Source organism: Caretta caretta, chromosome 1 (genome assembly GCF_965140235.1).
Source record: "Caretta caretta isolate rCarCar2 chromosome 1, rCarCar1.hap1, whole genome shotgun sequence".
Classification (NCBI taxonomy): domain Eukaryota; kingdom Metazoa; phylum Chordata; order Testudines; family Cheloniidae; genus Caretta; species Caretta caretta.
In genome coordinates, this window is record NC_134206.1 from 42,798,653 (window position 1) to 42,824,402 (window position 25,750).

The 25,750-nt window shown below is 41.0% G+C and overlaps 1 protein-coding gene across 6 annotated transcripts in view; it reads left to right on the forward strand.

Annotated features, from left to right (window-relative positions):
• Nucleotides 1–25,750, forward strand: part of SGCG (sarcoglycan gamma) — a 143,737-nt gene that overhangs the window by 21,767 nt on the left and 96,220 nt on the right. For 4 of the 6 annotated variants that reach the window (XM_075127368.1, XM_075127347.1, XM_048845695.2 and 1 more), the window contains one exon: nucleotides 22,687–22,884. In XM_075127368.1, coding sequence (XP_074983469.1) covers nucleotides 22,687–22,884 — 198 coding nt within the window. The remainder of the gene's footprint in view (nucleotides 1–22,686; nucleotides 22,885–25,750) is intronic. The other 2 variants (XM_075127350.1, XM_075127360.1) reach the window with 1 other exon arrangement.

The following is a 25,750-nucleotide window of genomic DNA, read 5'->3' on the forward strand; positions in this document are numbered from 1 at the left end:
TCTATCTAAAATCAGTGAACTTCTCATGAAAGCCTATTACAAAAAGAAGTGATTTCATTGCTTCATCTGCAAACCATGGAGGAGATTCCAGGGAAGAGACTTCTACTCCCTAAATTTCCTTATCCCAGAGAAGAAAAGGGGGTGTTCACTCTATCCTGTACCAGAGGAAACTGAACAAATACATATGCCACCTCAGATTCAGGATGGAAATGCTTGCCTCCATCATTCCACCTCAGCAGGCTCAAGACTTGTTCATGGTTTTCAGCTTGCAAGACACATACTTCAACACAACCATCCACTCAGCTCACAGGAAGTACCTGAGATTCATAGTAGGACTAAATCACTACCAGTACAAGATGCTGCTATTTGGATTCTCCACAGCACTGAGAATCTTCACAAAATGACTAGTGGTGGTTCAACTCCCAAACTGCCCAGGCTTGATTTCATAACACCACAGTTAGGTACTCCAGATCCAAAGTCCCTACATCTAACAGCCTGGATGTTGGCTGGTTAAGTACCATGGGCAGATTTTGCTCTAAATAAATCCAGGAGATCCTGATACAGAGCAGCAAGACATCTATCAGAAAGGCTTATTTGTTAAAATGGAAGAGGTTCTTGATATGGGCAGCTGAATATGACCTGGACCCAATGCACGCTTCAGAACCATAGCTCCTTGACTACTTGCTGCATCTGAAACATTCGAGCCTTTTGTTCAGCTACATTAAGGTTCACCTTGTATTTATTTTGATGTGCCATTTGCCTGTGCAGTCATGCTCGGTCTTCTCCCATCCAGTGGTGTTTAAGTTCCTCAAAGATTTGTTATGTACTTAGCCACTGGTGAGAGAACCTACTCTTGCCAGGGACCTCAACATTGTGCTCTAGAGACTAATAGGGCCTCCCTTTGAGCCCCTTTCAGAATGCTCCTTACATCATCTCATTCTGAAGATCATTTTCTTACTTGCCATCAGTTCAGCCAGGAGAGAGAGTGAGCACCAAGCACTCATGGCTGGCCCTCCCTGCATGCCATTTCAGAAACACAACATGATGGTGCCAAAACCTCACTTCACATTCAACCCCAAGGTGGTCTTAGAAGTTCTGTCTGAATCAATCAACTTGCCTGTCATCTTCCCAGAGCTCCAGGCTAATTTATGACAGAAGAAGATACATACACTGGACATTTCCACTATGCTAGTTTACTACATTGACAGGACCAAGCTGTTCAGACTGTTTTCTAAGGCTGGGCTATCATAGTGAATTTCCAAATGGGTAACACAGTGCATCTCAAGGATAGTTCCAAACGTCAATGTTCATTCCATCAGAGCTCAAGCAACATCTTCTCCCTGATTCTGGAACTTGCCAATTTCTGAGACACATAAGATGATGTAGAATAACCCACTGACTTTTGTCAAACATTAGTAATTGAAATTAGCTGCCAGGGCAGATGCCAAGTTTGAGAGAGCAGTACTACAATCTCTCTTCAGCTAATGCAGCTGATACTCCTCATCTCACCATCCAGAAGGAGTACTGCTTGCAGTTACCTACAGTAGGATCCACTCTGACACATACTCAAAGAGGAAAGAACGGTTAATTACCCTAAAGTAACTGTGGTTCTTCAAAATGTTATGCATATGGATCCTGCTGCAGCTTGCTCTCCATCCCCGCTTTTAGAATCCTCAGCTAACATGTGCTTCCAATTGTGAGGAAAATGAGGGAGGGTTTTAGCTGCTTTGCCCTTTGTGCCCTTACGTGTAACAACAAGGAGGCATAAGATGCATGCACAGACCCAACAGGCACAGCTATGCAAAAGAATCTGATCTTGCATGTATAAGGTGCATTAGCACCTACAGTGGAATCCACACTGACAAACGCATCTTAAAGATCAACCATTACTGTTGTAGTAATTGTAGTAACTGTTCTATTAGTTATGGCTAAGAAGAGGCATGATACAAATATATTATAATTTAACATTCAGAGGAACAGCCGTGTTAGTCTGTATTCGCAAAAAGAAAAGGAGTACTTGTGGCACCTTAGAGACTAACCAATTTATTTGAGCATGAGCTTTCGTGAGCTACAGCTCACTTCATCAGATGCATACCGTGGAAACTGCAGCAGACTTTATATATACACAGAGAATATGAAACAATACCTCCTTCCACCCCACTGTCCTGCTGGTAATAGCTTATCTAAAGTGATCAACAGGTGGGCCATTTCCAGCACAAATCCAGGTTTTCTCACCCTCCACCCACCCACACAAATTCACTCTCCTGCTGGTGCTAGCCCATCCAAAGTGACAACTCTTCACATAATCAAGTCGGGCTATTTCCTGCATAGATCCAGGTTTTCTCACATCCCCGCCACCCCCATACACACACAAACTCACTCTCCTGCTGATAATAGCTCATCTAAACTGACCACTCTCCAAGTTTAAATCCAAGTTAAACCAGAACATCTGGGGGGGGAGGGTAGGAAAAAACAAGAGGAAACAGGCTACCTTGCATAATGACTTAGCCACTCCCAGTCTCTATTTAAGCCTAAATTAATAGTATCCAATTTGCAAATGAATTCCAATTCAGCAGTTTCTCGCTGGAGTCTGGATTTGAAGTTTTTTTGTTTTAAGATAGCGACCTTCATGTCTGTGATTGCGTGACCAGAGAGATTGAAGTGTTCTCCGACTGGTTTATGAATGTTATAATTCTTGACATCTGATTTGTGTCCATTTATTCTTTTACGTAGAGACTGTCCAGTTTGACCAATGTACATGGCAGAGGGGCATTGCTGGCACATGATGGCATATTCACATTGGTGGATGTGCAGGTGAACGAGCCTCTGATAGTGTGGCTGATGTTATTAGGCCCTGTGATGGTGTCCCCTGAATAGATATGTGGGCACAATTGGCAACGGGCTTTGTTGCAAGGATAAGTTCCTGGGTTAGTGGTTCTGTTGTGTGGTATGTGGTTGTTGGTGAGTATTTGCTTCAGGTTGCAGGGCTGTCTGTAGGCAAGGACTGGCCTGTCTCCCAAGACTTGTGAGAGTGTTGGGTCATCCTTTAGGATAGGTTGTAGATCCTTAATAATGCGTTGGAGGGGTTTTAGTTGGGGGCTGAAGGTGACGGCTAGTGGCGTTCTGTTATTTTCTTTGTTAGGCCTGTCCTGTAGTAGGTAACTTCTGGGAACTCTTCTGGCTCTATCAATCTGTTTCTTTACTTCTGCAGGTGGGTATTGTAGTTGTAAGAAAGCTTGACAGAGATCTTGTAGGTGTTTGTCTCTGTCTGAGGGGTTGGAGCAAATGCGGTTGTATCGCAGAGCTTGGCTGTAGACGATGGATCGTGTGGTGTGGTCAGGGTGAAAGCTGGAGGCATGCAGGTAGGAATAGCGGTCAGTAGGTTTCCGGTATAGGGTGGTGTTTATGTGTTTATGTGGATGTGAGAAAACCTGGATCTATGCAGGAAATAGCCCGACTTGATTATGTAAAGAGTTGTCACTTTGGATGGGCTAGCACCAGCAGGAGAGTGAATTTGTGTGGGGGGGTGGAGGGTGAGAAAACCTGGATTTGTGCTGGAAATGGCCCACCTGTTGATCACTTTAGATAAGCTATTACCAGCAGGACAGTGGGGTGGAAGGAGGTATTGTTTCATATTCTCTGTGTATATATAAAGTCTGCTGCAGTTTCCACGGTATGCATCTGATGAAGTGAGCTGTAGCTCACGAAAGCTCATGCTCAAATAAATTGGTTAGTCTCTAAGGTGCCACAAGTACTCCTTTTCTTTTTGCGAATACAGACTAACACGGCTGTTCCTCTGAAACCTGTCATTATGCAAGGCACTGCATTTAGCCGTATGGAGTGGAAATCTATCAACTGCATGAAAAAACTTGTACAGATACAGACAGACATCATCTTCCTTTCCAAATGCAAACAGATGGACATCGTACCAAAAGGACTGAAGGTAAAAAATCCATTACAATCTACATATCACACAGACTATGCTGACAGCTTGTGCCTCACGCTCTCAAAGAAACTGCGGAATCACCTGATCAAGATCCTCTACAGCAAACAGGGAAAGATTAAGAATGAGCTCTCAAAAATGGATACTCTCATAAAGAACCAACCTTCCACACAAACTTCCTTGTGGCTGGATTTTACTAAAACTAGACAAGCCATTTACAACGCACACTTTGCTTCTCTACAAAAGAAAAAGGACACTAAACTTTCTAAACTACTACATGCTACAAGGGGCCACAGCAATGGTTCCCTCACCCCACCTAGCAATATTGTTAACCTATCCAACTATACTCTCAGCCCAGCAGAAGCAGCTGTTCTATCTCGGGGCCTCTCCTTCTGCCCCTCCACCCCCACGAACATGATACAGTTCTGTGGTGACCTAGAATCCTATTTTCGACGTCTCCGTCTCAAGGAATATTTCCAAAATACCTCTGAACAACATACTAATCCACAGAGGTCTCCCTGCCAACACTACAGAAAGAGGGATTCTAGATGGACTCCTCCTGAAGGTCGAAACAGCAGATTGGACTTCTACATAGAGTGCTTCCGCCGACGTGCACGGGCTGAAATTGTGGAAAAGCAGCATCACTTGCCCCATAACCTCAGCCATGCGGAACGCAATGCCATCCACAGCCTCAGAAACAACTCTGACATCATAATCAAAAAGGCTGACAAAGGAGGTGCTGTTGTCATCATGAATAGGTCGGAATATGAACAAGAGGCTGCTCGGCAGCTCTCCAACACGAGTTTCTACAAGCCATTACCCTATGATCCCACTGAGAGTTACCAAAAGCAACTACAGCATTTGCTCAAGAAACTTCCTGAAAAAGCACAAGATCAAATCCGCACAGACACACCCCTGGAACCCCGACCTGGGATATTCTATCTACTACCCAAGATCCATAAACCTGGAAATCCTGGGCGCCCCATCATCTCAGGCATTGGCACCCTGACAGCAGGATTGTCTGGCTATGTAGACTCCCTCCTCAGGCCCTACGCTACCAGCACTCCCAGCTACCTTCGAGACACCACTGACTTCCTGAGGAAACTTCAATCCATCGGTGATCTTCCTGATAACACCATCCTGGCTACTATGGATGTAGAAGCCCTCTACACCAACATTCCACACAAAGATGGACTACAAGCCGTCAAGAACACTATCCCCGATAATGTCACGGCTAACCTGGTGGCTGAACTTTGTGACTTTGTCCTTACCCATAACTATTTCACATTTGGGGACAATGTATACCTTCAGATCAGCGGCACTGCTATGGGTACCCGCATGGCCCCACAGTATGCCAACATTTTTATGGCTGATTTAGAACAACGCTTCCTCAGCTCTTGTCCCCTAAAGCCCCTACTCTACTTGCGCTATATTGATGACATCTTCATCATCTGGACCCATGGAAAAGAAGCCCTTGAGGAATTCCACCATGATTTCAACAATTTCCATCCCACCACCAACCTCAGCCTGGTCCAGTCCACACAAGAGATCCACTTCCTGGACACTACAGTGCTAATAAACAATGGCCACATAAACACCACCCTATACCGGAAACCTACTGACCGCTATTCCTACCTGCATGCCTCCAGCTTTCACCCTGACCACACCACACGATCCATCGTCTACAGCCAAGCTCTGCGATACAACTGCATTTGCTCCAACCCCTCAGACAGAGACAAACACCTACAAGATCTCTGTCAAGCTTTCTTACAACTACAATACCCACCTGCAGAAGTAAAGAAACAGATTGATAGAGCCAGAAGAGTTCCCAGAAGTTACCTACTACAGGACAGGCCTAACAAAGAAAATAACAGAACGCCACTAGCGGTCACCTTCAGCCCCCAACTAAAACCCCTCCAACGCATTATTAAGGATCTACAACCTATCCTAAAGGATGACCCAACACTCTCACAAGTCTTGGGAGACAGGCCAGTCCTTGCCTACAGACAGCCCCGCAACCTGAAGCAAATACTCACCAACAACCACATACCACACAACAGAACCACTAACCCAGGAACTTATCCTTGCAACAAAGCCCGTTGCCAATTGTGCCCACATATCTATTCAGGGGACACCATCACAGGGCCTAATAACATCAGCCACACTATCAGAGGCTCGTTCACCTGCACATCCACCAATGTGATATATGCCATCATGTGCCAGCAATGCCCCTCTGCCATGTACATTGGTCAAACTGGACAGTCTCTACGTAAAAGAATAAATGGACACAAATCAGATGTCAAGAATTCTAACGTTCATAAACCAGTCGGAGAACACTTCAATCTCTCTGGTCATGCAATCACAGACATGAAGGTCGCTATCTTAAAACAAAAAAACTTCAAATCCAGACTCCAGCGAGAAACTGCTGAATTGGAATTCATTTGCAAATTAGATACTATTAATTTAGGCTTAAATAGAGACTGGGAGTGGCTAAGTCATTGTGCAAGGTAGCCTGTTTCCTCTTGTTTTTTCCTACCCCCCCCCCCAGATGTTCTGGTTTAACTTGGATTTAAACTTGGAGAGTGGTCAGTTTAGATGAGCTATTATCAGCAGGAGAGTGAGTTTGTGTGTGTATGGGGGTGGGGGGGATGTGAGAAAACCTGGATCTATGCAGGAAATAGCCCGACTTGATTATGTAAAGAGTTGTCACTTTGGATGGGCTAGCACCAGCAGGAGAGTGAATTTGTGTGGGTGGGTGGAGGGTGAGAAAACCTGGATTTGTGCTGGAAATGGCCCACCTGTTGATCACTTTAGATAAGCTATTACCAGCAGGACAGTGGGGTGGAAGGGGGTATTGTTTCATATTCTCTGTGTATATATAAAGTCTGCTGCAGTTTCCACGGTATGCATCTGATGAAGTGAGCTGTAGCTCACGAAAGCTCATGCTCAAATAAATTGGTTAGTCTCTAAGGTGCCACAAGTACTCCTTTTCTTTTTATAATTTAACATTGTACAAGGAGGGAATAACTAAGAAAAATGGAATGAAAAGGAAAATTTAGGCTATATATTTAGAAAACTTTTACCACAGCAAAAAAATTTAGGTAATTTATTGTAAGAAATCTGGCAGTGACATACCCTGCAAATATTAGAGAGATGATAATTTTTTAACATCTCTAATTTCTATGACAAAACTTATAGTAAGTAAAATTGATTGATCTACCAATTTTGAAATACAGCAGGTGCACTGGTTTCCCAGTAATGTAATCTTTCAGACCTAAATAGCCCATTATATGCATTCACTTCAGCAATTGTTTTGAACCTGACTGCAGTACCATATCTGGTAGGCTTGGGACAAGTCTCATTTGGTAAACTTCAGTCCCTCTTCCAGTATTGCAAATAAATCTTATATTTTAGGAATTGAATATTGGTCCACTTCCAACCAGGAGTTTATGGTGATTTTATAGTCCCTGTAAATTCTTTTGCTGCCAGTACTCTCTGGGATACATAAAATTGATGCAGCCCATCCCTTGAACTCCAAAGGTAAAATTATGCCCTGCTTTTGTAGTTCATCCTTTTGAAGGTGATCAGGAACAGTCAACATGGATTCACCAAAAGCAAGTCATGCCTGACCAACCTGATTGCCTTCCATGATGAGATAACTGGCTCTGTGGATATGGGGAAAGTGGTGGATGTGATATATCTTGACTTTAGCAAAGCTTTTGATACAGTCTCCCACAGTATTCTTGCAAGCAAGTTAAAAAAGTATGGATTGGATGAATGGACTATAAGGTGGATAGAAAGCTGGCTAGATTGTCGGGTTCAACGGGTAGTGATCAACGGCTCGATGTCTAATTGGCAACCGGTATCAAGTGAAGTGCCCCAAGGGTTGGTCCTGGGGCCGGTTTTGTTCAATATCTTTATCAATGATCTGGATGATGGGATTAATTGCACCCTCAGGAAGTTCGCAGATGACACTATACTGGCGGAAGAGGTAGATACACTGCAGGGTAGGCATAGGGTCCAGAGTGACCTAGACAAATTGGAGGATTGGGCCAAAAGAAATCTGATGAGGTTCAACAAGGACAAGTGCAGAGTCCTGCACTTAGGAAGTAAGAACTGCATATACCGCTACAGGCTGGGGACCGAGTGCCTAAGCAGCAGTTCTGCAGAAAAGGACCTGGGGATTACAGTGGACGACAACCTGGATATGAGTCAGCAGTGTGCCCTCGTTGCCAAGAAGGCCCAACGAATATTGGGCTGTTTTAGTAGGAGCATTGCCAGCCGATCGAGGAAAGTGATTATTCCCTTCTATTCGGCACTGGTGAGGCCACATCTGGAGTATTGTGTCCAGTTTTGATCCTCCCACTACAGAAGGGATGTGGACAAATTGGAGAGAGTCCAGCGGAGGGCAACAAAAATGATTAGGGGGTTGGGGCAAATGACTTACGAAGAGAGGCTGAGGGAACTGGGGTTATTTAGTCTGCAGAAGAGAAGGGTGAGGCGGGATTTGAAAGCAGCCTTCAACTACCTGAAGGGGGGTTCCAAAGAGTACGAAGCTTGGCTGTTCTCAGTGGTGACAGATGACAGAACAACGATCAATGGTCTCAAGTTACAGTGCGGGAGGTCTAGGTTGGATATTAGGAAACACTATTTCACTAGGAGGGTGGTGAAGCACTGGAATGGGTTACCTAGGGAGATGGTAGAATCTCCATCCTTAGAGGTTTTAAAGCCTGGCTTGACAAAGCCCTGGCTGGGATGAGTTAGTTGGTGTTGGCCCTGCTTTGAGCAGGGGATTGGACTAGATGACCTCTTGAGGTCTCTTCCAACCCTCATATTCTATGATTCTATGATCCAGATGCTTTTCCACAGGCTGTTGCAGAATGTATGGCACAGGCCTAATCTTCAGGAATTTAGTAATGGCCTTGTCGGAAACAACCAGCCTTCGTGTTATTCTTTTTACCAAACCCATGTCTATAGTAAATAGAGCTTTTTATTTTAATTTCAGCTCTCCCACTCCCCACATGGTATATGGTGTACCACACTCCAGTCCAATTTAAGCTTGCATAGCCAGTTTTTGCCCATCAGCAGGGTGTCCATTTCCTTCAGTTGCAATTAACTTTAATGGTGAACAGATATCTTCTCAAATTGTTAATCTGGGTCAGCTGCCCAGCCAGCTGCCTGAGTCCTTAACCCCGGGGCTGCCTACCTGGGAAGCAGGAAAGCTGTTTGTTTGGGTTTGCGATTTTTAATTATTATTTTATTTTTTAAATATTTTTTGTAAATTAGAATAACACCAATTAAAATACCAATTTCAAAATCAATTACCAATGTATACAGTCTAAAAAATAAATAATATAAAAATATATAAAATAATGTAAAATAATATGTAATTAAAATATGTAGTATTTGAAAGATTTCAGCAATTATGTTTTATAATATAAAAGTTTAAATGTTTCAAATATTACATCATCATTTCATGACATGACAACTTATGACATGATATAGTCAAAATATTTTGACTCATTCTATAATATTATTAAAGAGTAATTATCAGTGGTTCACTGTCAAACTGGAATCTCACAGGAGTTTGTCCTGGGTCTGGTACTATTCAATATTTTAATAAATGACTTGGATAAATGAGTGGAAAGTATGCTTTAAAATTTCTGAATGACACCAAGCTGAGAGGGATTGCAAGGACAGGATTAGAATTCAAAAGAACCTTGATAAATTGGAGAATTGGTTTGAAATCAACAAGATGAAATTCAGTAAAGACAAGTGCAAAGTACTACATTTAGGAAGGAAAAATCAAGTGCACAAATACAAACTGCGGGTAATAATTGGCTAGCCTTCAATGCCTGCTGCAGATGATGCAACCCTGAGTGAACCAGGACCAGGACCATCTTCAATGCTGAAAGAGCACTGGTATAGACCACTGTACCAAGAGCACCATATACTTCAGCACCACTCTTAGAAGAGGTCTATTTCTCCTCACTTCTTCCCATCTTAGAGCATCTTCTGAGGTCAGTCACCAGCACCATGGAAAGACCCTATCAGCTTTCCCTCAGTATCCATTGTCTCATCAGCAATGGCACTGGACTGGCCAGTACCAAACAAGTGATACATATTCCTATGGTATAACACCCTGGCTCTGTTCGGATACTGGGGTCCACTGTTTCATGAATCAAGAAGCCAGTGTCCACTGCACTCATGAAAGAAAAAGTGGTAATTCTCCCCATCTGTGTTTTTGGACAGACCACCTACACCAGAGTACCAGGAAGAACCAGAGGTAGAGCCACAACATTTCCTTGTATCATCACCAGAGGACCCTCATGTTCCTCACCTGATGAAGTAGTATCTTTGGAACCAGTACTAGTACCAAATGATTAAGTCATTCTAGGAGCTCCTTGTGAGGATTGCCAAAATTCTGGCAATAGAGACTTTGGTCACATTGGAGAAATCTCCCAAGTGTTTGACACCTTGCAAGCTTCTGTTCCAGGAAGCTTCACCCTCCCCATAAATGAGGGACTGCTTGAACTGGCTGAGGCCGTGTCACAGATGTCAGCCACAATAACACTGTGACCCTAAGAGCATCTCAAGGCCAAAGGGCAAGGGGCTCCCTGGGATGTAGTAATGAGTTTCAGATGGCTTGATCAGTGTACCCCAACACATTGGTATCATGATCTGTATCTAAAAGGTATTATGCAATATATCATTGGAAAACTAATGACACACTAGCGATCAATATTACTGTGGAATGTGTGTATTAATATATGTTGAGTTATCTACATTCTCTGATATTATGTTTTAAAGTCTGTATTTGAACGAAGTAGAGAACAAGTCTGCCCAAGTCTTCAGGACAAATGAAGCAGGGCTTAGCAGTGACAATGAGATTGCAGTTTACATATGCGGTAAACAAAATTATCAAAGCTCACAAGATAGTTGGGGAGGTAGCTTGTCCAGATCACAAAGGACTACATATTTGCTTGTCTGACCAGCTTGGTCCTCTTTACATGTAAAGTAAACAAAGCCATCGTGAGAGCAAATGGGGAAAAATGACCTCTTAATAGTCTTGCTAGGTGATGGAGACAGCACTGCCAAGAAGCCTGTTTGCCTATTGAAGCAGTGTCAATGAACTTTGAGAGAGATGGTTTTCAAAGGTTTAACAGACTATAAAGGGATGGGCAGAGAACCCCTAAGTTATTCATCACTTGAGGTACTACAAGTTGAAGGCAACCAAGGGGGCTGAAGTCTCTGGAAATTGATTTAAGGTGAGAAACCTGCTTAGGCAAAGATTGTAACTGGCTAAAATTAAGTTTTAGTCTTAGAATACCATTTTTTGTTTGTAACCCTTTCTAATGTTTATTCCTTCTACTTGGTATCACTTAACCTATTAATATTGTTTAATAAATGTGTTTTACTTTTTACTATAAACCAATCCAGTGCTTTGATTAAAAGACTGTTTAACTCCAATAAAGTGGTAAAATGCAGATGTACTAGTTGTTTAAAGGGAGTGGCAAACTTACTTCTCTCTGTGTACTAGGAGAGGCCTGGGCACTTCAGGGCAGACAATTTGGGAGAAATTTGGGACTGGGAGAGGACTGGGCCCTACATAAGGTAATTGGGTGATCGAAGCTAGAGTGGGGCTTTTGGAGTTGTAGGCAGGCAGTTGGGATCAGAGTGCTGAACTGTAGCTGCAAAGCACACAGACACTCAAGGGACTGCATGCTTGTCTGTTGGCTGTTAGTGTCTGGGATGTGAGCCACAGCAGCAACGCATTTACAGCACCCATAGTTACAGGGCAGATTGTGACACAACCCCTTACTGGTCTGGATTGCACAGATGCCGGCCGCAATAACATCCACTGCAAAACAGGTAGGAAAGCAGTACTGGGTGCCTCCAATGGGGATTCAGTACTTCTGTATTCACCCCAACTCCAAGATATTGAGTCATGTTAGCAATACAAGAAAAATCCAAGCTGAGTCAGAGTTCCCCTAAGGACAAGAATCCCAAAAGGCTTGACCTATTTTGCAGAACATTGTTGTCAGGAATAAGGCCCTGTAAATGTGCCTGCTTAGTCTCCTGACTACCTAACAAGAACACTAGGCTGCGTGACAGACTGCCATGCCTGATTGGATGAGAAAGCTAGTGGGCTAGTTCTTAAGCCTAGTAGCAGCAGTAGGTTGCTGACTCCAGTTCTGACCTTTGGTTCTGATTCCTCATCCTGACTCCTGCTTTGACCACTAGGTCTGACTGCTTATGACCCAGTTTCCTGACAGTTGTACTCTTCCTTCCTGCAAGTGCGTGTGGCTAATTGCCAGGCCTTACTGGCTAAGTATGACTTACTAATTTGGGACAGGATGACACCCTTCCTCTTAAAGCCCCTGTATGACAACATGAAGTTGCTCAAAGACAAAATAAAGAAGGCCAGCTGGTGGCCAAGACAGCCTTAGAGAGCATCATGAGTCCAGATACTGGGTATCCTGAGAGAAGTACAAACCACACATTTGAGCACTTGCCTTTTGAGGGTGCAGAACTATTTAGCAAGTGTTCAGACAGTGTTCTCTGCTTGTTAAATGACTCAAAAGCCCCCCTGTGCTCTCTGTGGATTTACAGCTCAGCCTCATATTGCAAACTGTATCATCCTCAACCCTGGTTAAGATAACAGACGCCATCCTACCATCCCAGGCAACCTGAGTACTACACCAAGAAAAGAGTGAAGTATAACAAAGGGTACCAATCTTCTTCCAGCTTAGCAATGTAACCCCCTCCTACAACACATCAGCACATTTGACTGGAATATGTGGAGCTACATCAGATCCTGTTCAGAAGCCACCTGACCTCACTGGGTGTGGTCTGTCGTGACATCAGACAGATGTGTTCTAGAGATCATCGCTTGTGGTTACCCACATCCAGTTACTCACCTTATTTGTCTCTCTTCAGAGATGCTTCTCAGGAGAGCCTGTTAGAAATAGAAGTGTCCTCATTGCTTTACCTAGCAGCCATAGATAAGGTTCCACCAGTTTTCAGGAGGAAAGGCTTCTTCTTCAAGCATATCCTCATTCTGAGGAAGAAAGCAGGTCTTTGTCTTGTCCTAGACCTGAGAAGACTCAACAAATACATATTCCATCTCAGGTTCAGAATGGTAATGCTTGCCTCCATCATTCTCTCTCCAAGCTCTCGACTTTGAGGATGTGTACTTCCATACTTCCATGGCAAGCCATCGAGCCCTCAGAAATTACAGTGAACCCAACCATTCTCAATGCAGCATACTGCACTTTTGACTTTCCCTAGCATTGTGAGATTATTCAGAAATTCCTTCTAGTAGTGGCAGCACATTTAAGGAGACAGCCTTTCAATATGTCCTTTTCCTATTCTCCCAACTAGGACTTCCTGAGAACTACAAGAAATCATCCCTCCTACCATCACAGATGATAGAGTTTATTGGAGCTATGATTGACACCTGATTGACAAGAGCATACCTCCCAGAGGACAGATTCCATTCTCTCCAGTTGATGGCTAATTGCCTGAAGTCAAATCCAATTACTATATGCATACATGTCTGGGACTCTTAGGCCACATACTCGTGTGTATGATGTTGCTTGCCAGATTTCAGCTATGTCTGAGGTTCACATATTACCTATTCAGACATCGCATGAACAAAAGAGGCACAACCCTGCTTCAAGTCTTGTGAGAGCTTGCTCAACAATAGTAGGGTGAGGAAATACAAATAAGTAAGAGGCAAGAAACCACTACTGAATATGCATTAGACATAGTGGCATCAGTGTAACATATTATAAAAGTTGTATTCCAGCCTGTGGGCTTCGGGAGAGAGAGATATGGCCCTTGAGAGTTGCCAGAATGATGGCCACTGGTGATGAGGAGGTAGATGATGGTGATGAGGAAGAGAATTGCTAAAATTTCAGGTTCTGCAAGGGATGGTGTGAGTATGGATGTTCAGATGTACTTTCTGTATTATCTTTACCTTACTGAATTGGAGTGTTTGTAGCTTTGTTAAATGTATTGATAAATTAGTGTAAATATAGAAGAGTTCCTGTAGTGTGTGTTTTGCAACCATGCACATTAGGGTTCCCAACTATATAGTAATTTTAATAATACTGGGCCTGATCTTGGGACAAGAACCTAACAACCCTCAAAGTGATAACTGGGAATTATTAAGCAATTAATATAATTAATACATAATTTATAGATTAGGCTACAGTAATAATGTTTTTTTTATTTCTAGTAGAAATTATTAGAAGTACATTTGAATAAATACTATTAAACTAGAAATATCAAGCATACTAAAAAGGGACATGACCTTTTGTTTGTAGAAAATTGTAGTGATGTGTGAGGTTTAGGTACTAAATTTATTTTTTATCAAGTACACTGGAAACAACAATTATAATAGACCCCAGAGATCAGTAGCATTATGATATAAAAGTTGATATTAGAAATTTGTGGCAATTGTCATTAGGAGAAGGGAAATGAATGGATAAAGCAAAGGTGAATCCTTTTTATATAGACAATCTACAGTACATTGTAACAACGTATTTATGAGTTGTTTTTCTGCACTGCCCAGTAGTGCTTTGAACCTTGGATCAAACTGGATTATTCTTCTCCTTTGTTTGTCTTTACTCCTTAGAATATTAACTAGTAAAAATAAAGAAAATCCTGTTATGTTGAATCCTAATACTAATAATCAAAATATACTCCCCTTTGAAAGATGGAAGTAAGTGCTGAAATTAGTTTACTGTTGTCAGTTTCAAGCTGTGTAACAGCTGGTCCTACTATTATTAACCAGCAGTGTTGATTGAGTTATTTCCAAGTGGGTAGTTAAAGATACAGAAGCACGTTGCTAAACATTGGCCTGCTTCTTGGTATCTAGAAATCTGATTTTAATTTATCAATTGTTTTACCTTTTGATTTGAAACTAAGACAATGTTACTTCCCTAATTTAGTTCACATGGGTTTGAATATAATAAATAAGAGTTCATGATTTTAAAATGAATGTCTGTGTTAAATTGCATGGTGTGAGAATATAAAGTTACATGTTGTAGATGTGAAATGTATCTGTCACAGACTGAAAATAAATTAATACATTTTTATACAGAAGTGGCGGCTGACCAAAAATATTGTCCTATTTTAAATTTCCAGAGGATATCCAGAGTTATATAGCTTGCTATTCTATTTTAAATTTTCAGTATTTAATTGAATTTGCAAATTATTTTAAAAAATCAGTGAGTATTAGCATTACCTATTTAAGGTTTGCCATATTAATATAATCTTAAAGGATGATATTAAATTCCCTCTTGTACTTGTTATATATAATGCATTTTTCTTGTTTTTTAAGGGAATCATTCAGCTGTTTCTGAATAATACAACTAGCCCATACCTTAGCACACAATAACTACTTCTGAGAGACTCTAGGACAAACTTCCTGTAAGCCCCCTTGAGCCCAACTCAGTCATTTTCTCTTCTTGAACTGTTAGCTAGTGCTTGGATCACACTGTACAACTAATCTACCTGCAGATTACAATAACCCAAAGGGAAATCTTTCACCTCCATGTAGAGAAAAGCCTTCCAGCCTCTTAGCCTAGGAAGATCGAAATAAGAAAACACATAGCAATAATTTTTTTCAAGTAATTTACAATCCTATACTGACCAGCATTAAAATGTATAGATAATTAGATATATTTACTTAAACTTTCACATGTAATATGTCATTCTAAAGCCAAGAAAGTTCTCTACTCTGAAATGTTCTATTGTTATGAAATATAATGACATATACAGGCCCAAAAATGTATTTATTTTTTCATGATATATCATATGGTTATCAAGAGAAACTGGTTTGATACATGGTAATGCTGATGAGAACTCATAATTCAAGAAGATTAATTAGGTCTTAATGTAATTTTTTGATGTTAGTGAATAGCAGAAGGGAGGAGATCTGAGTGACAGGTATGAAAATTGGAACAAAATGCTATAATACTGGTTGCACTCTATAATCACAGCCTACCATCATAAAATTAATCAGTTTTGTTCATAGCACAAGGTGGATATGCAAAGGGGAAATACCACCATTAGCGGAGAAAACTTACAGATGCGCAATGTCTGAAACGTAGTTGAAAAAGATTTGATGGTCCTGATTTAACTCTTTATGCTGCTGTTCAATTTTAGGATGTTATTAAGCAGATCTGAACAGAAAGAATCTGGATTTCAATAAAAGCATTTTTTTTTTCTTTAGAGAAATATTTTTTACTGCTTACAACAACAGAGATGAGATCTTCTTTACAAAATTTCTTTGGTTTATCTCTTTAGAAGCACTGGCTGAATTAGTGCTATTTAAAATTAATTAACTCTTAATTAAAAGTCTGCTTTTTATGATCATCTCTTATTGCAATGTGTTGCAAAAGGAAATGTTAGTGTAATTGTGTGAAAATATATTTTATGTACTCTTCAATAAGGATGACTTTGTTGGCTGACAGAGCTTTTCAGAAATCTTACAAATTGCAACAAAGGTCTTGTGTGTTTGAATGGAATTATTTTCTGTTTCTTGGGTTGTAGTCATTCTTCATAGGCATATAGGTAATGTATATGAAATCCACAAATGTTTTTTGTTTATTATGATGAAAAAAAGTGAAGTAAATGGTATTTGAATGTAACCAGTTATTCAGTTTTAGTGTAACAATTTTGAAAGAAGGATATTTCACACCCCATATGTTTTTAAAACAAAACCATGTTGAAATCCAGAATGGTGATTGCAGCTATTTGTCAAAGAAAAGAGAAACTGAATCAAATCAAGACTGGATGCCTTTCTGGAAGATACACTTAAATTAGACACAAGTTATTGGACTCCATGCAGGAGTAACTGCGTGAAAGTCGACTGCTTGTGTTACACAAGAAGTCAGACTAGATGGTCTAATGGTCCCTTCAGGCCTTAAAATCCATGCAATGTATAGATTCACAGGTTTCGAGGCCAGAAAGACCATTGTGATTGTTTAATCTGACCTCCTTCATAACACAGTCTGTAGGACTTCCCTGTATTTATTCTTGCTTTGAGTACAATCACTGTGCATTAATTATAGCATGTCTTTTAGGAAAATATCTAGTCTTGATTTAAAAATTATCTGTAATGGAGATTCATCCACAATCCGTGATACGTAGTTCCAGTGGTTAATTGCCTTCCCTCTTAAACATTTGCTTTTGATTTCTAGTCTAAATTTGTCTAGCTTTAACTTCCAACCATTGGATCTTTTTATATCTTTGTCTGCTAGAGTGCAAGTCCTCTATTATCATATTTCTGTTCCCAGTGTAGGTGCTTATAGACTCTAATAGAGTCATTCCCATAACCCTCTCTTTGGTAAGCTAAGTAATTTGAGCTCCTTGACTCTATCACTATAAGGCATGTTTACCTATCTCTTAATCATGCTCATGACTCTTTTCTGAATCCTCACCAATTTATCAACATGCTTCTTCTTCGAGTAGTGTCCTTGTGGATGCTCCACTTCAGGCGTTGGTGCATTCCTGCGCAGCAGATCGGAGATTTTTGGTAGCAGTGCTTAGCGCAGTAGTTGTCTCATGGTGCTGTTGGCACTTCATGTAGCGCATGCACAACCAGACCCATTCAATTCCTTCCCAACCGTCCTCAGCTGCAGATGGAGCTCAGTGGCAGTGCTGCCTCTTCTTTTTTTCTATAGAAATAATTTGATGAGTTTTAGCTTAGAATGTCTCATTTACTTAGTTAGTTAGATACCATTTCTTCCACCCCACAAAATTTTTAATTGTTATCTCCCACGCTTCCCCTTTGGGAAACTTTTAACAGCCACGATGCCTGGCTCACCCAGGTTTAAATGCTGTGACTCTTGCCATGAGATGATGCCAGTCTCCAATGGCCACTCGTCATGTGTCTGTTGTTTGTGGGAGACACATATCCCTCAGAAATGTGCCCACTGTAGTAACCTGAAAGGCAGGGCACTGAAGGGACTTTTCCATTAAAATCATCTTGAGGTGGAGATCTGTGACAGAGATCTCCACCTCAAGATGATTTTAATGGAAAAGTCCCTTCAGTCTATTCCTCAGGGACCAAAATCAACATCAGCAGATGGTTCCCTGAGCAAAATCTCTGCTAATGGAAGTGCTCCGTCTTCCAAATCTTCCAGGAAATCTCTGCAAATGGAAGCGATTCTCACTATGGTGCCAACAAAAACAGTTAACTGCAGTCATGTCACTTCTACCAGTCATACTGGACTACATACTGGAACTCAAAGAATTGGGTTTATCCATAAGCTCTATCAAAGTACACCCAGTACACCTAGTCTTTTTTTCTTTTTGCCCAACTATCTAGTCACCAGAAGGAAATCTTTCACCTCAGCCACTGTACAAATTCACAATGTTTGGAAGGCATTTAAGAGATGGCATACTGAGTGCAATATTAATGTCTTCTCTTGTTTCCTCCGGTATGTATTGGTTAGATGCAATAAACAGACTCAGTGTACTTCACATTCATTTCCTAGTGATTTTAGCTATTGGTAGTTTTCTTGCAGTATAAGGGAAAATGACTCACACCCTACACCAGCGTATTTGTTAGACACCCTTCTATGATTCTGTTAACCCTCAGTTGGATTTGACTTTGGTTTGGACAGTAATAACAGTTCATCTTTTTTGAAACTCTAGAAGCAATTTCCTTTAAGCTGCTATCCCTCAAGGTAGTGTTTTGTAGTGACTTCCACTAGGAGATGGGGATGCTTGAGTTTATCCCTAATGTGAACACTAGATTTCATATCAACATATCTATGGTTTGCCTTAACCTTGAGTGTTTTCAGAAAAGAAGACTGCACTTTCTCTAGGGTTAAACATTCTCTTTATCTTGTATTGCCAACATTTTATTAACATGAAGCATGATTTGTTGGCTTTAAGGCTCCAGTCAAGAAATGGTATTTTAATGTAATGAGTCCCTTTAAAGAGAAAAGTGCTTCTGAGACAACTCTTACTTGATGGATCAAGGATTGCGTCTTGCTGACCTGTGAACAGGCTAATGATGTAAGATGGATATATCATTATTCATTGGTCTTTCATCTGTCATACCATTATAGCAATAAGTGAACAGAGAAGACAATCTCTAGTTTTCTCCTTCTGCTTTCTCTCTGTGTATTACTTGAAAACCTAGGCCAAGATTTACCAAAGTGACTGGTGATTTTGTGTGCCCTACTTTTGGGGTGGCAGGTTTGAGATGCCTTTAAAGGGGCTTGAATGTAAGGGAGAAGGCTGCTTAATGCTTTCTATAAATCAAGCACCTTTAAGGCATCTCAAGTTGGGGATGTAAGACTTGAAAGGTATCCAAAATATAGCCAATTTTGAAAATCTTGGTTAGGCTTTAAGACCATGCAGGAACCTAAAGTAACATTAATAAAATCACGTAAAAAGTATTTTGCTCTCTCTTTTGACTCTGAGGCAGGTTTCTGATTAGATGACAAAGATTTTTTTTCTATCAGAAAGGATATTTTAAATGGAAAAAAATAATTATGCATGAAAGATAAAAAGTGAAGCCTTGATCTAAGTTTTAAATAGTATTTTTAGCAGTACTTTTTCACAAATATACAACCATTAAGTACAGTTGATTCTGATGCAGCAGTTAAGTTTGTGCTGAGAGTGACTACCTTTCCAGCTATTGCAGTAACAGTTATGATGTACAATGCGGTTAGCTGTGATGAATTCATAGTTATTATGCATATTTGTACTAATGGGTATGCAAACACTTCAGTATGATGTATTACTTTCTCAGTGCTTGTTCCCACAGATTGCAGTTCAAGGAGCCCTCGCTTTTTAGTTAATGAGACTAGTTTACGGTGCAAATTATAATATGCATAAAATATGCAAATTCCAAGTACGTTATTGTGACATATACTTTAGGGACAATAGTATATATTTGATATTGTTTGCTGGGGTTGAAAAAAGGGAAAAAATCCTTCTAGTCATACAAGTTTGGGTTTTCCCTCCCTACTTGATTTTAACCTGAACGCATCTCCAAATGGGGTCCTGAGGTTTCTCTCCTCCCTTTTTACTGGAATCATTACTTCCCCTGAATCATTCTCCCTCTAGCAGAAAATTACTATAGCTGCACTATTTATTTCAGCTTGTTATCTTTACTTAGTGGGTAGATAAGTAGTTTTTTGACAAATTGCTGATATCCTCTCCGAAGTCCAAACATCTCACCTTGTCATGTGCCTGAGTTCCATCAGACTGGGAAGTCAGAGTCCTAATCTACTTCTGCATACTGGCATTACATAGTGACTCCTACAAGTCAGACATCCTGCACTCTGTAAACACAGTTTTGATGAGGATTATGTTCAGTAAAGATATTCATTTTAAATTGTTCAGTTTTATTCCCCCCTGGGACCAGATCCTGTGTTCCAATTAGGACTAAATCAAGATTTGCCTCTCTCCTTGTGGGTTGCAGAACTAGCTGCTCCAAGAAGCAGTCATTAATACTGTCTAGAAATTTCATTTCTGCATCCTGTCCTGACATGACGTACGTACTCAGTCAATATGGGGATAGTTGAAATCTCCGTTATGATTGAATTTTCTATTTTTACAGCTTCTCTAATCTCCCTGAGAATTTCATAATCATGATCACCATCTTCATCCTGGTCAGGTGGTTGGTAGTGTATTCCTACTGCTGTATTCTTATTATTCCAAGCATGGAATTTCAAACTGCTGCACAATTTGATTCATTAAAGATTTTTCCTATATTTGACTCTATGCTTTCTTTGACATATAGTGTCACTCCTCCACCAGCATGACCTGCTCTTGTCATTCCTATATATTTTGTACCTTGGTATTACCATGTACCATTGATTATCATCGTTCCACCACATTTCTGTGATGCCTATTATATTAATATCCTCATTTCATACCAGGCACTCAAATTCACCCATCTTAGTATTTAGACGTCTAGCATTTTTATACAAGAACTTATAAAATTTATCAGTAAAGTACCCACCGCAGCAGCGGCGCTGTAGGAGCTGTCAGGAGGAGGTGTCAGCCCCCATCGCAGCCATGAAGCTGGAGGAGCTGTCAGCCCCTGAAGCAGCTGTGGGGCTGGAGAAGCTGTCGGCCCCCAAAGCAGCTGTGGGGCCAGAAGAGCTGTCTGCTCACGCCACAGCGGCGGGGCTCAAGGCAGGATCCAGGCACTGGGTTCATCGTAGCCGAAGGTTCGTTATTATGAAGGGCGTTATAGCAAGGGTGTTGCTGTATTTAGTTGCCTGCCTTCATGCGGTGTAAATGAATGGGACTCTTTTTTTCATTTTCTTCAGCTCCTACCTATACTTTATCAGCTTCTTTATACCAGCATGAGCATTTTCAGGAAGTAAAAAGATTTGTCTGCCAGCATTGTGAGGTTAGCTCAACTGATAACAAATCAGTGACAATATTATTGCATCACTGCCATAGCAAGAAAATGTTGGAAGTGGTCAAACACACAAGTTGTTACACCAGTTTTTATTTGAGTATGGAATAAAACATAGTCTTTGCAATGTTTTATGAATTATAGGTTTTTTTATCTATGAAAGAAGAGATATAGAAATGTGATGAATATTATAATTATGCAAGGAAGGTAGGCGTACAATAATACATAAAATTCTGTTTAATTGTAAACCTAGACTATTTTCTTTGACTCGTGGTTTGGTAGAAAGCTACAGATCACAAAAGACAGATATTCCTAAAGCTGGGGATCAGAACTGTGAACCACTTACTTGTTACAGACAGAGCATCACTCTGCAGGAGACTTGGAAAGAGCTTCCCTAATAAGTTAGAGTAATTCAGCAGCTGGGCAAGGATGTAATTTAATCACATTTTTAAAATTCTTTGTGCTGACCATAGTGATCTAATTCCCAGGAGTAAATTCAAAAATGATAAGAAACTTCATGTGAATCCTATCTGAAGCAACTCTCATTTGGGAATATAATACTGTGAGAAAATGGACATGTTTTCTTATGGCAGGTTTCAGAGTAACAGCCGTGTTAGTCTGTATTCGCAAAAAGAAAAGGAGTACTTGTGGCACCTTAGAGACTAACCAATTTATTTGAGCATGAGCTTTCGTGAGCTACAGCTCTGATTTATGGGAAATACCTGAATTTACAAAATCTGTTTACTGCTGGACATTAGGGTTTGGGGTTCCTCCCACCCCCCTTTATATCAGTGGAGCTGAGACACATGTTACCCATTGTTGGTTTTTGATAAGCAGCTTCAGCTGTTGAGTTTTTATTCTCTTGTCTCAAATGTAAACTTCCATACTTCCAAGGTGTAAAGTAGTGACAGTCTTCATATTTTAAGGGAAAGTATTTTGGTAAGTAACTAATTGCCTTTAAGTTTTAGTAAGTGCTTCTTTGAAAACTATAATGTAGTGTGACTGAAGATGTTTAACCCTGGTTACTATTGTATGTTTCTTTTCGTAGAACATCTTTAAATATTTATTGTGATAAAGGGTTGAGCAAGCATATTTTTCCTTTGCAGTTTTAAAACCTCTTTTCCTTCTTCATATACAGGAAACCTAACAAACTTTGATACACAGTTTAGTACTGCAACAAGCTAGTTGTAATAGTTACTGCATATATAAAATATTGGAATGTATGTTGTGATAGAATTGGTATTTAAAACAGAAAAGAATATACAGTACCTCTTTAAAATTTTTAAAAAGAAATTAATGTACATAGTTAACAAAATTCTCCCCCCCCCCACTTCTGTAGCAGATGGTACGTGAACAATACACCACAACAACACAAGGCACCAGCCTAGAGAGGCCGGAGAACCAATATGTCTACAACATTGGCATTTATGGCTGGAGAAAGCGTTGCCTCTACCTGTTTGTCCTCCTCCTGCTTATCATCCTAGTTGTGAATTTTGCTTTGACAATTTGGATTCTTAAAGTGATGTGGTTTTCTCCAGTAAGTGTCCTCTTTAATTTTCCATTCTCTTTCTAGTCTTTATTAATCATATTCTCCTCCTTTGTTTGCCTTATGACCTCACCTATTTCATATGTATGCCAGTTTCTTCTTATGTAATAACCTTGTCTTTTTCTTACCTCATTAATTAGAATTTCTCATTCTGTTGGAAATACATACACAATAGTCATCTTTTACAACATTCATCCTTCTATAATTTTTAAATCATCATTTTAAAATGATGTTTATGTTGATGACCTTACATTTGCAGTTAATTCAAACAGTTCTGTCAGAGATTTTATTTGCTCTTGCCTCACAGTGTGTTTTTTCTGCCATTTTCAAAGTGTGATTGCTCTAGTTTCGTTTATACCCCCAGAATTCTTTAGTGTTCAAATGTTGTTCTCACTAGTTCAGCTTCTTTTCCTATCTGCACTCAAACTCTGATTTTTTAATCGTCTATTTCCCCACTGTTTAAGATTTAGAAATTGATTTAGCAAATTAATAAATTAAAGCTCAAAGTATTTGAAACTACTTTATGCTTTAGGTTAAGCAACTACATTGCTCAAGAAGAAATGTAATAACTTTTCACTACAATATGTATATTATTATCATGTAATTTTTAAATAGTAGTTTAAAGTGTAACTTAGGTTAAGTCCGCAAGATGAAACTTGAGTCAGAATACAGTAAAATGCCTCAGTGAATATCAAAGCTAAGTTAATTTGATCCTACCATGCAGTCAGCGATGCACAGTTGATTTGAATAGACTTATTACAAGGAAAACAATAACAGTAAATTCCTACTGTTCTGTCCCTGCCATTCAGTAAAGGGAATTATGTTAACATTTCTATCGTCTATCTTTATTATTCCACAGTCACTAAATGAAGGGGCATTTTATCTTCATGGAGCTGTCTCTATACTCTTCTTTCTTTTACTATAAGCAGGTGAATTTTAAGTGCCTCTTACTAAGCATAGTTATTATGATTGGATTCCTGTCAAGCTTCTTCCCCCACATAAATTCTTTTCAGCACCTTTTTTTTCATGTGTACTACAGGTACAGAAGGTCTTAGATCATGTTTCATTTTTAAACTGTTATGCAGTGCATTTGGAAGATGTGCACTTTGGTGATTGCACATCATGAATAACAGTGAATGTAAGTGGCTAACATTTTATGTGTGTGGCTCAAGTTCACAGTAAAGGTCACCACTTCTCCACTTATTTTCCCATGTCTTGGCTCCCCTGTGTGGCCAATGGGTGGCTCCTCTCTTAGGAGTCATGGAGCAAAAAAATTGTCAAAAACTCCCTCCCCTTTCAGGAATTCTCTCTGCAGGAACCTATGTCTCTTCCTGTTTATCCACAAGGAAAGCAGCAAGTGCCTCAAGATGGGGCACACTATCTTTAGGCCTCAACAAGAGCCATGGACAACAGCACAGGCAAAGCAGGCTCACATCCTCTGGTCAGAAGAGGGTAGAAATGCACTGACTGTAAGGGTTCTCTCCAGTTCTGTATTGCAGGACCTGTGTACCTGAAATGTCCAGCTAAGCAGTGGCCTAGCTATGTCCCTGCCTAGCCATCTGCCTATTATTGCATTCCAGGGACACCAGAACGGGGGGGACAGGAGGCCCTGGCTCCCCGCCACACTTTTTACAGGCTCTAAGGGTGAGCAACAGAGTAGGGGGTGGAGAGGAGCGAGTGGGGGGAGGGGTCTTGGAGGGAAGAGGTGGTGCAGGGGTGGGATCTTGAGAGAAGGGGCAGTGTGAGGGTGGGGGGGCAGGGAGAAGGGGTGGTGCAAGGGCAGAACCTCAGGTAGAATGTGTGGCACAAGGGTGGGGACTTGGGGAGAAGGGGTGGTGCGAGGGCAGGGCCATGGGCTCCTGTGGCCCCCTCACTTTTAGGGTGCTTCTGCTGCTCCTTTTGCATTCCTTTTTTCAGACCCTCCTTATTAAACTCTGGAGATCTTTCTGCAATTCACTGCTAAAGGATTGGGGTGTGCTGCTTCATATGCAGTCTCATCTTCCCCAGAAATGAGCAAGATAAACTACAAGTTCTTCTTCGAATGCTTGCTCATGCCCATTCCATGCTAGGAGTGTGCGCACCGCATGCACAGTTGCTGGAGATTTTTCCCTCAGTGGTATCCATAGAGCCGGCTCTAGTGCTCTCTGGCACAGCACATGTACGTGCCAGTACAAGGAACCTCACCAGCCCCATACCCTCTCAATTCCTTCTTACTGCCCTTGAAGGTTGCTGTAACAACCCCTCTTGCTGTGGCAAGGGTCCTTCACCAGTGGTTGAACTTCCTCTGTTCATATTCTGTATAGTTATCGTAGTTAATGTATAGAGTTCTTAGTTAGAGTTAGTGTATATAGTAGTGTTAATAGTTGTTCCTGTCGAGGGATTTTTTCGCCCCGGCGCTGGGCATGCCCCAGTCCCTGGGCTTTAAGCCATGTACCTCTTGTGGTAAGCTGATGCCAGTAAGTGACACACACGCTAGCTGTCCAAAGTGTCTGGGGAAGTCTCACATCAAAGAGAAGTGCCAGATCTGCTGGGACTTCAAATCTTGTACCAGAAAGGACAGGGACAGTCGGCTGAAGGCCATTCTCATGGAGGCAGCCCTCTGACCAGTCTAGGAGCTGAACCACTCTGAATCAGGGCTAAGTATTTCAGCCCCCATGTGGAGCGCTCCCCTGGCACCTCATTCTTCCCAGCACCGTTCTCCATTCCCAGTGCCAAGGAAGAAACATAAGAAACAGTGCACTGAGAGAGGTCATTCTCAGGTGCCGAAGAGAGAAAGGCGGAGACGGACTAGTATAGTGAGACACACATTGGGCCACCCATCTTCCCCTGAGCCACTGATGGCGCCAGAGACTCCACC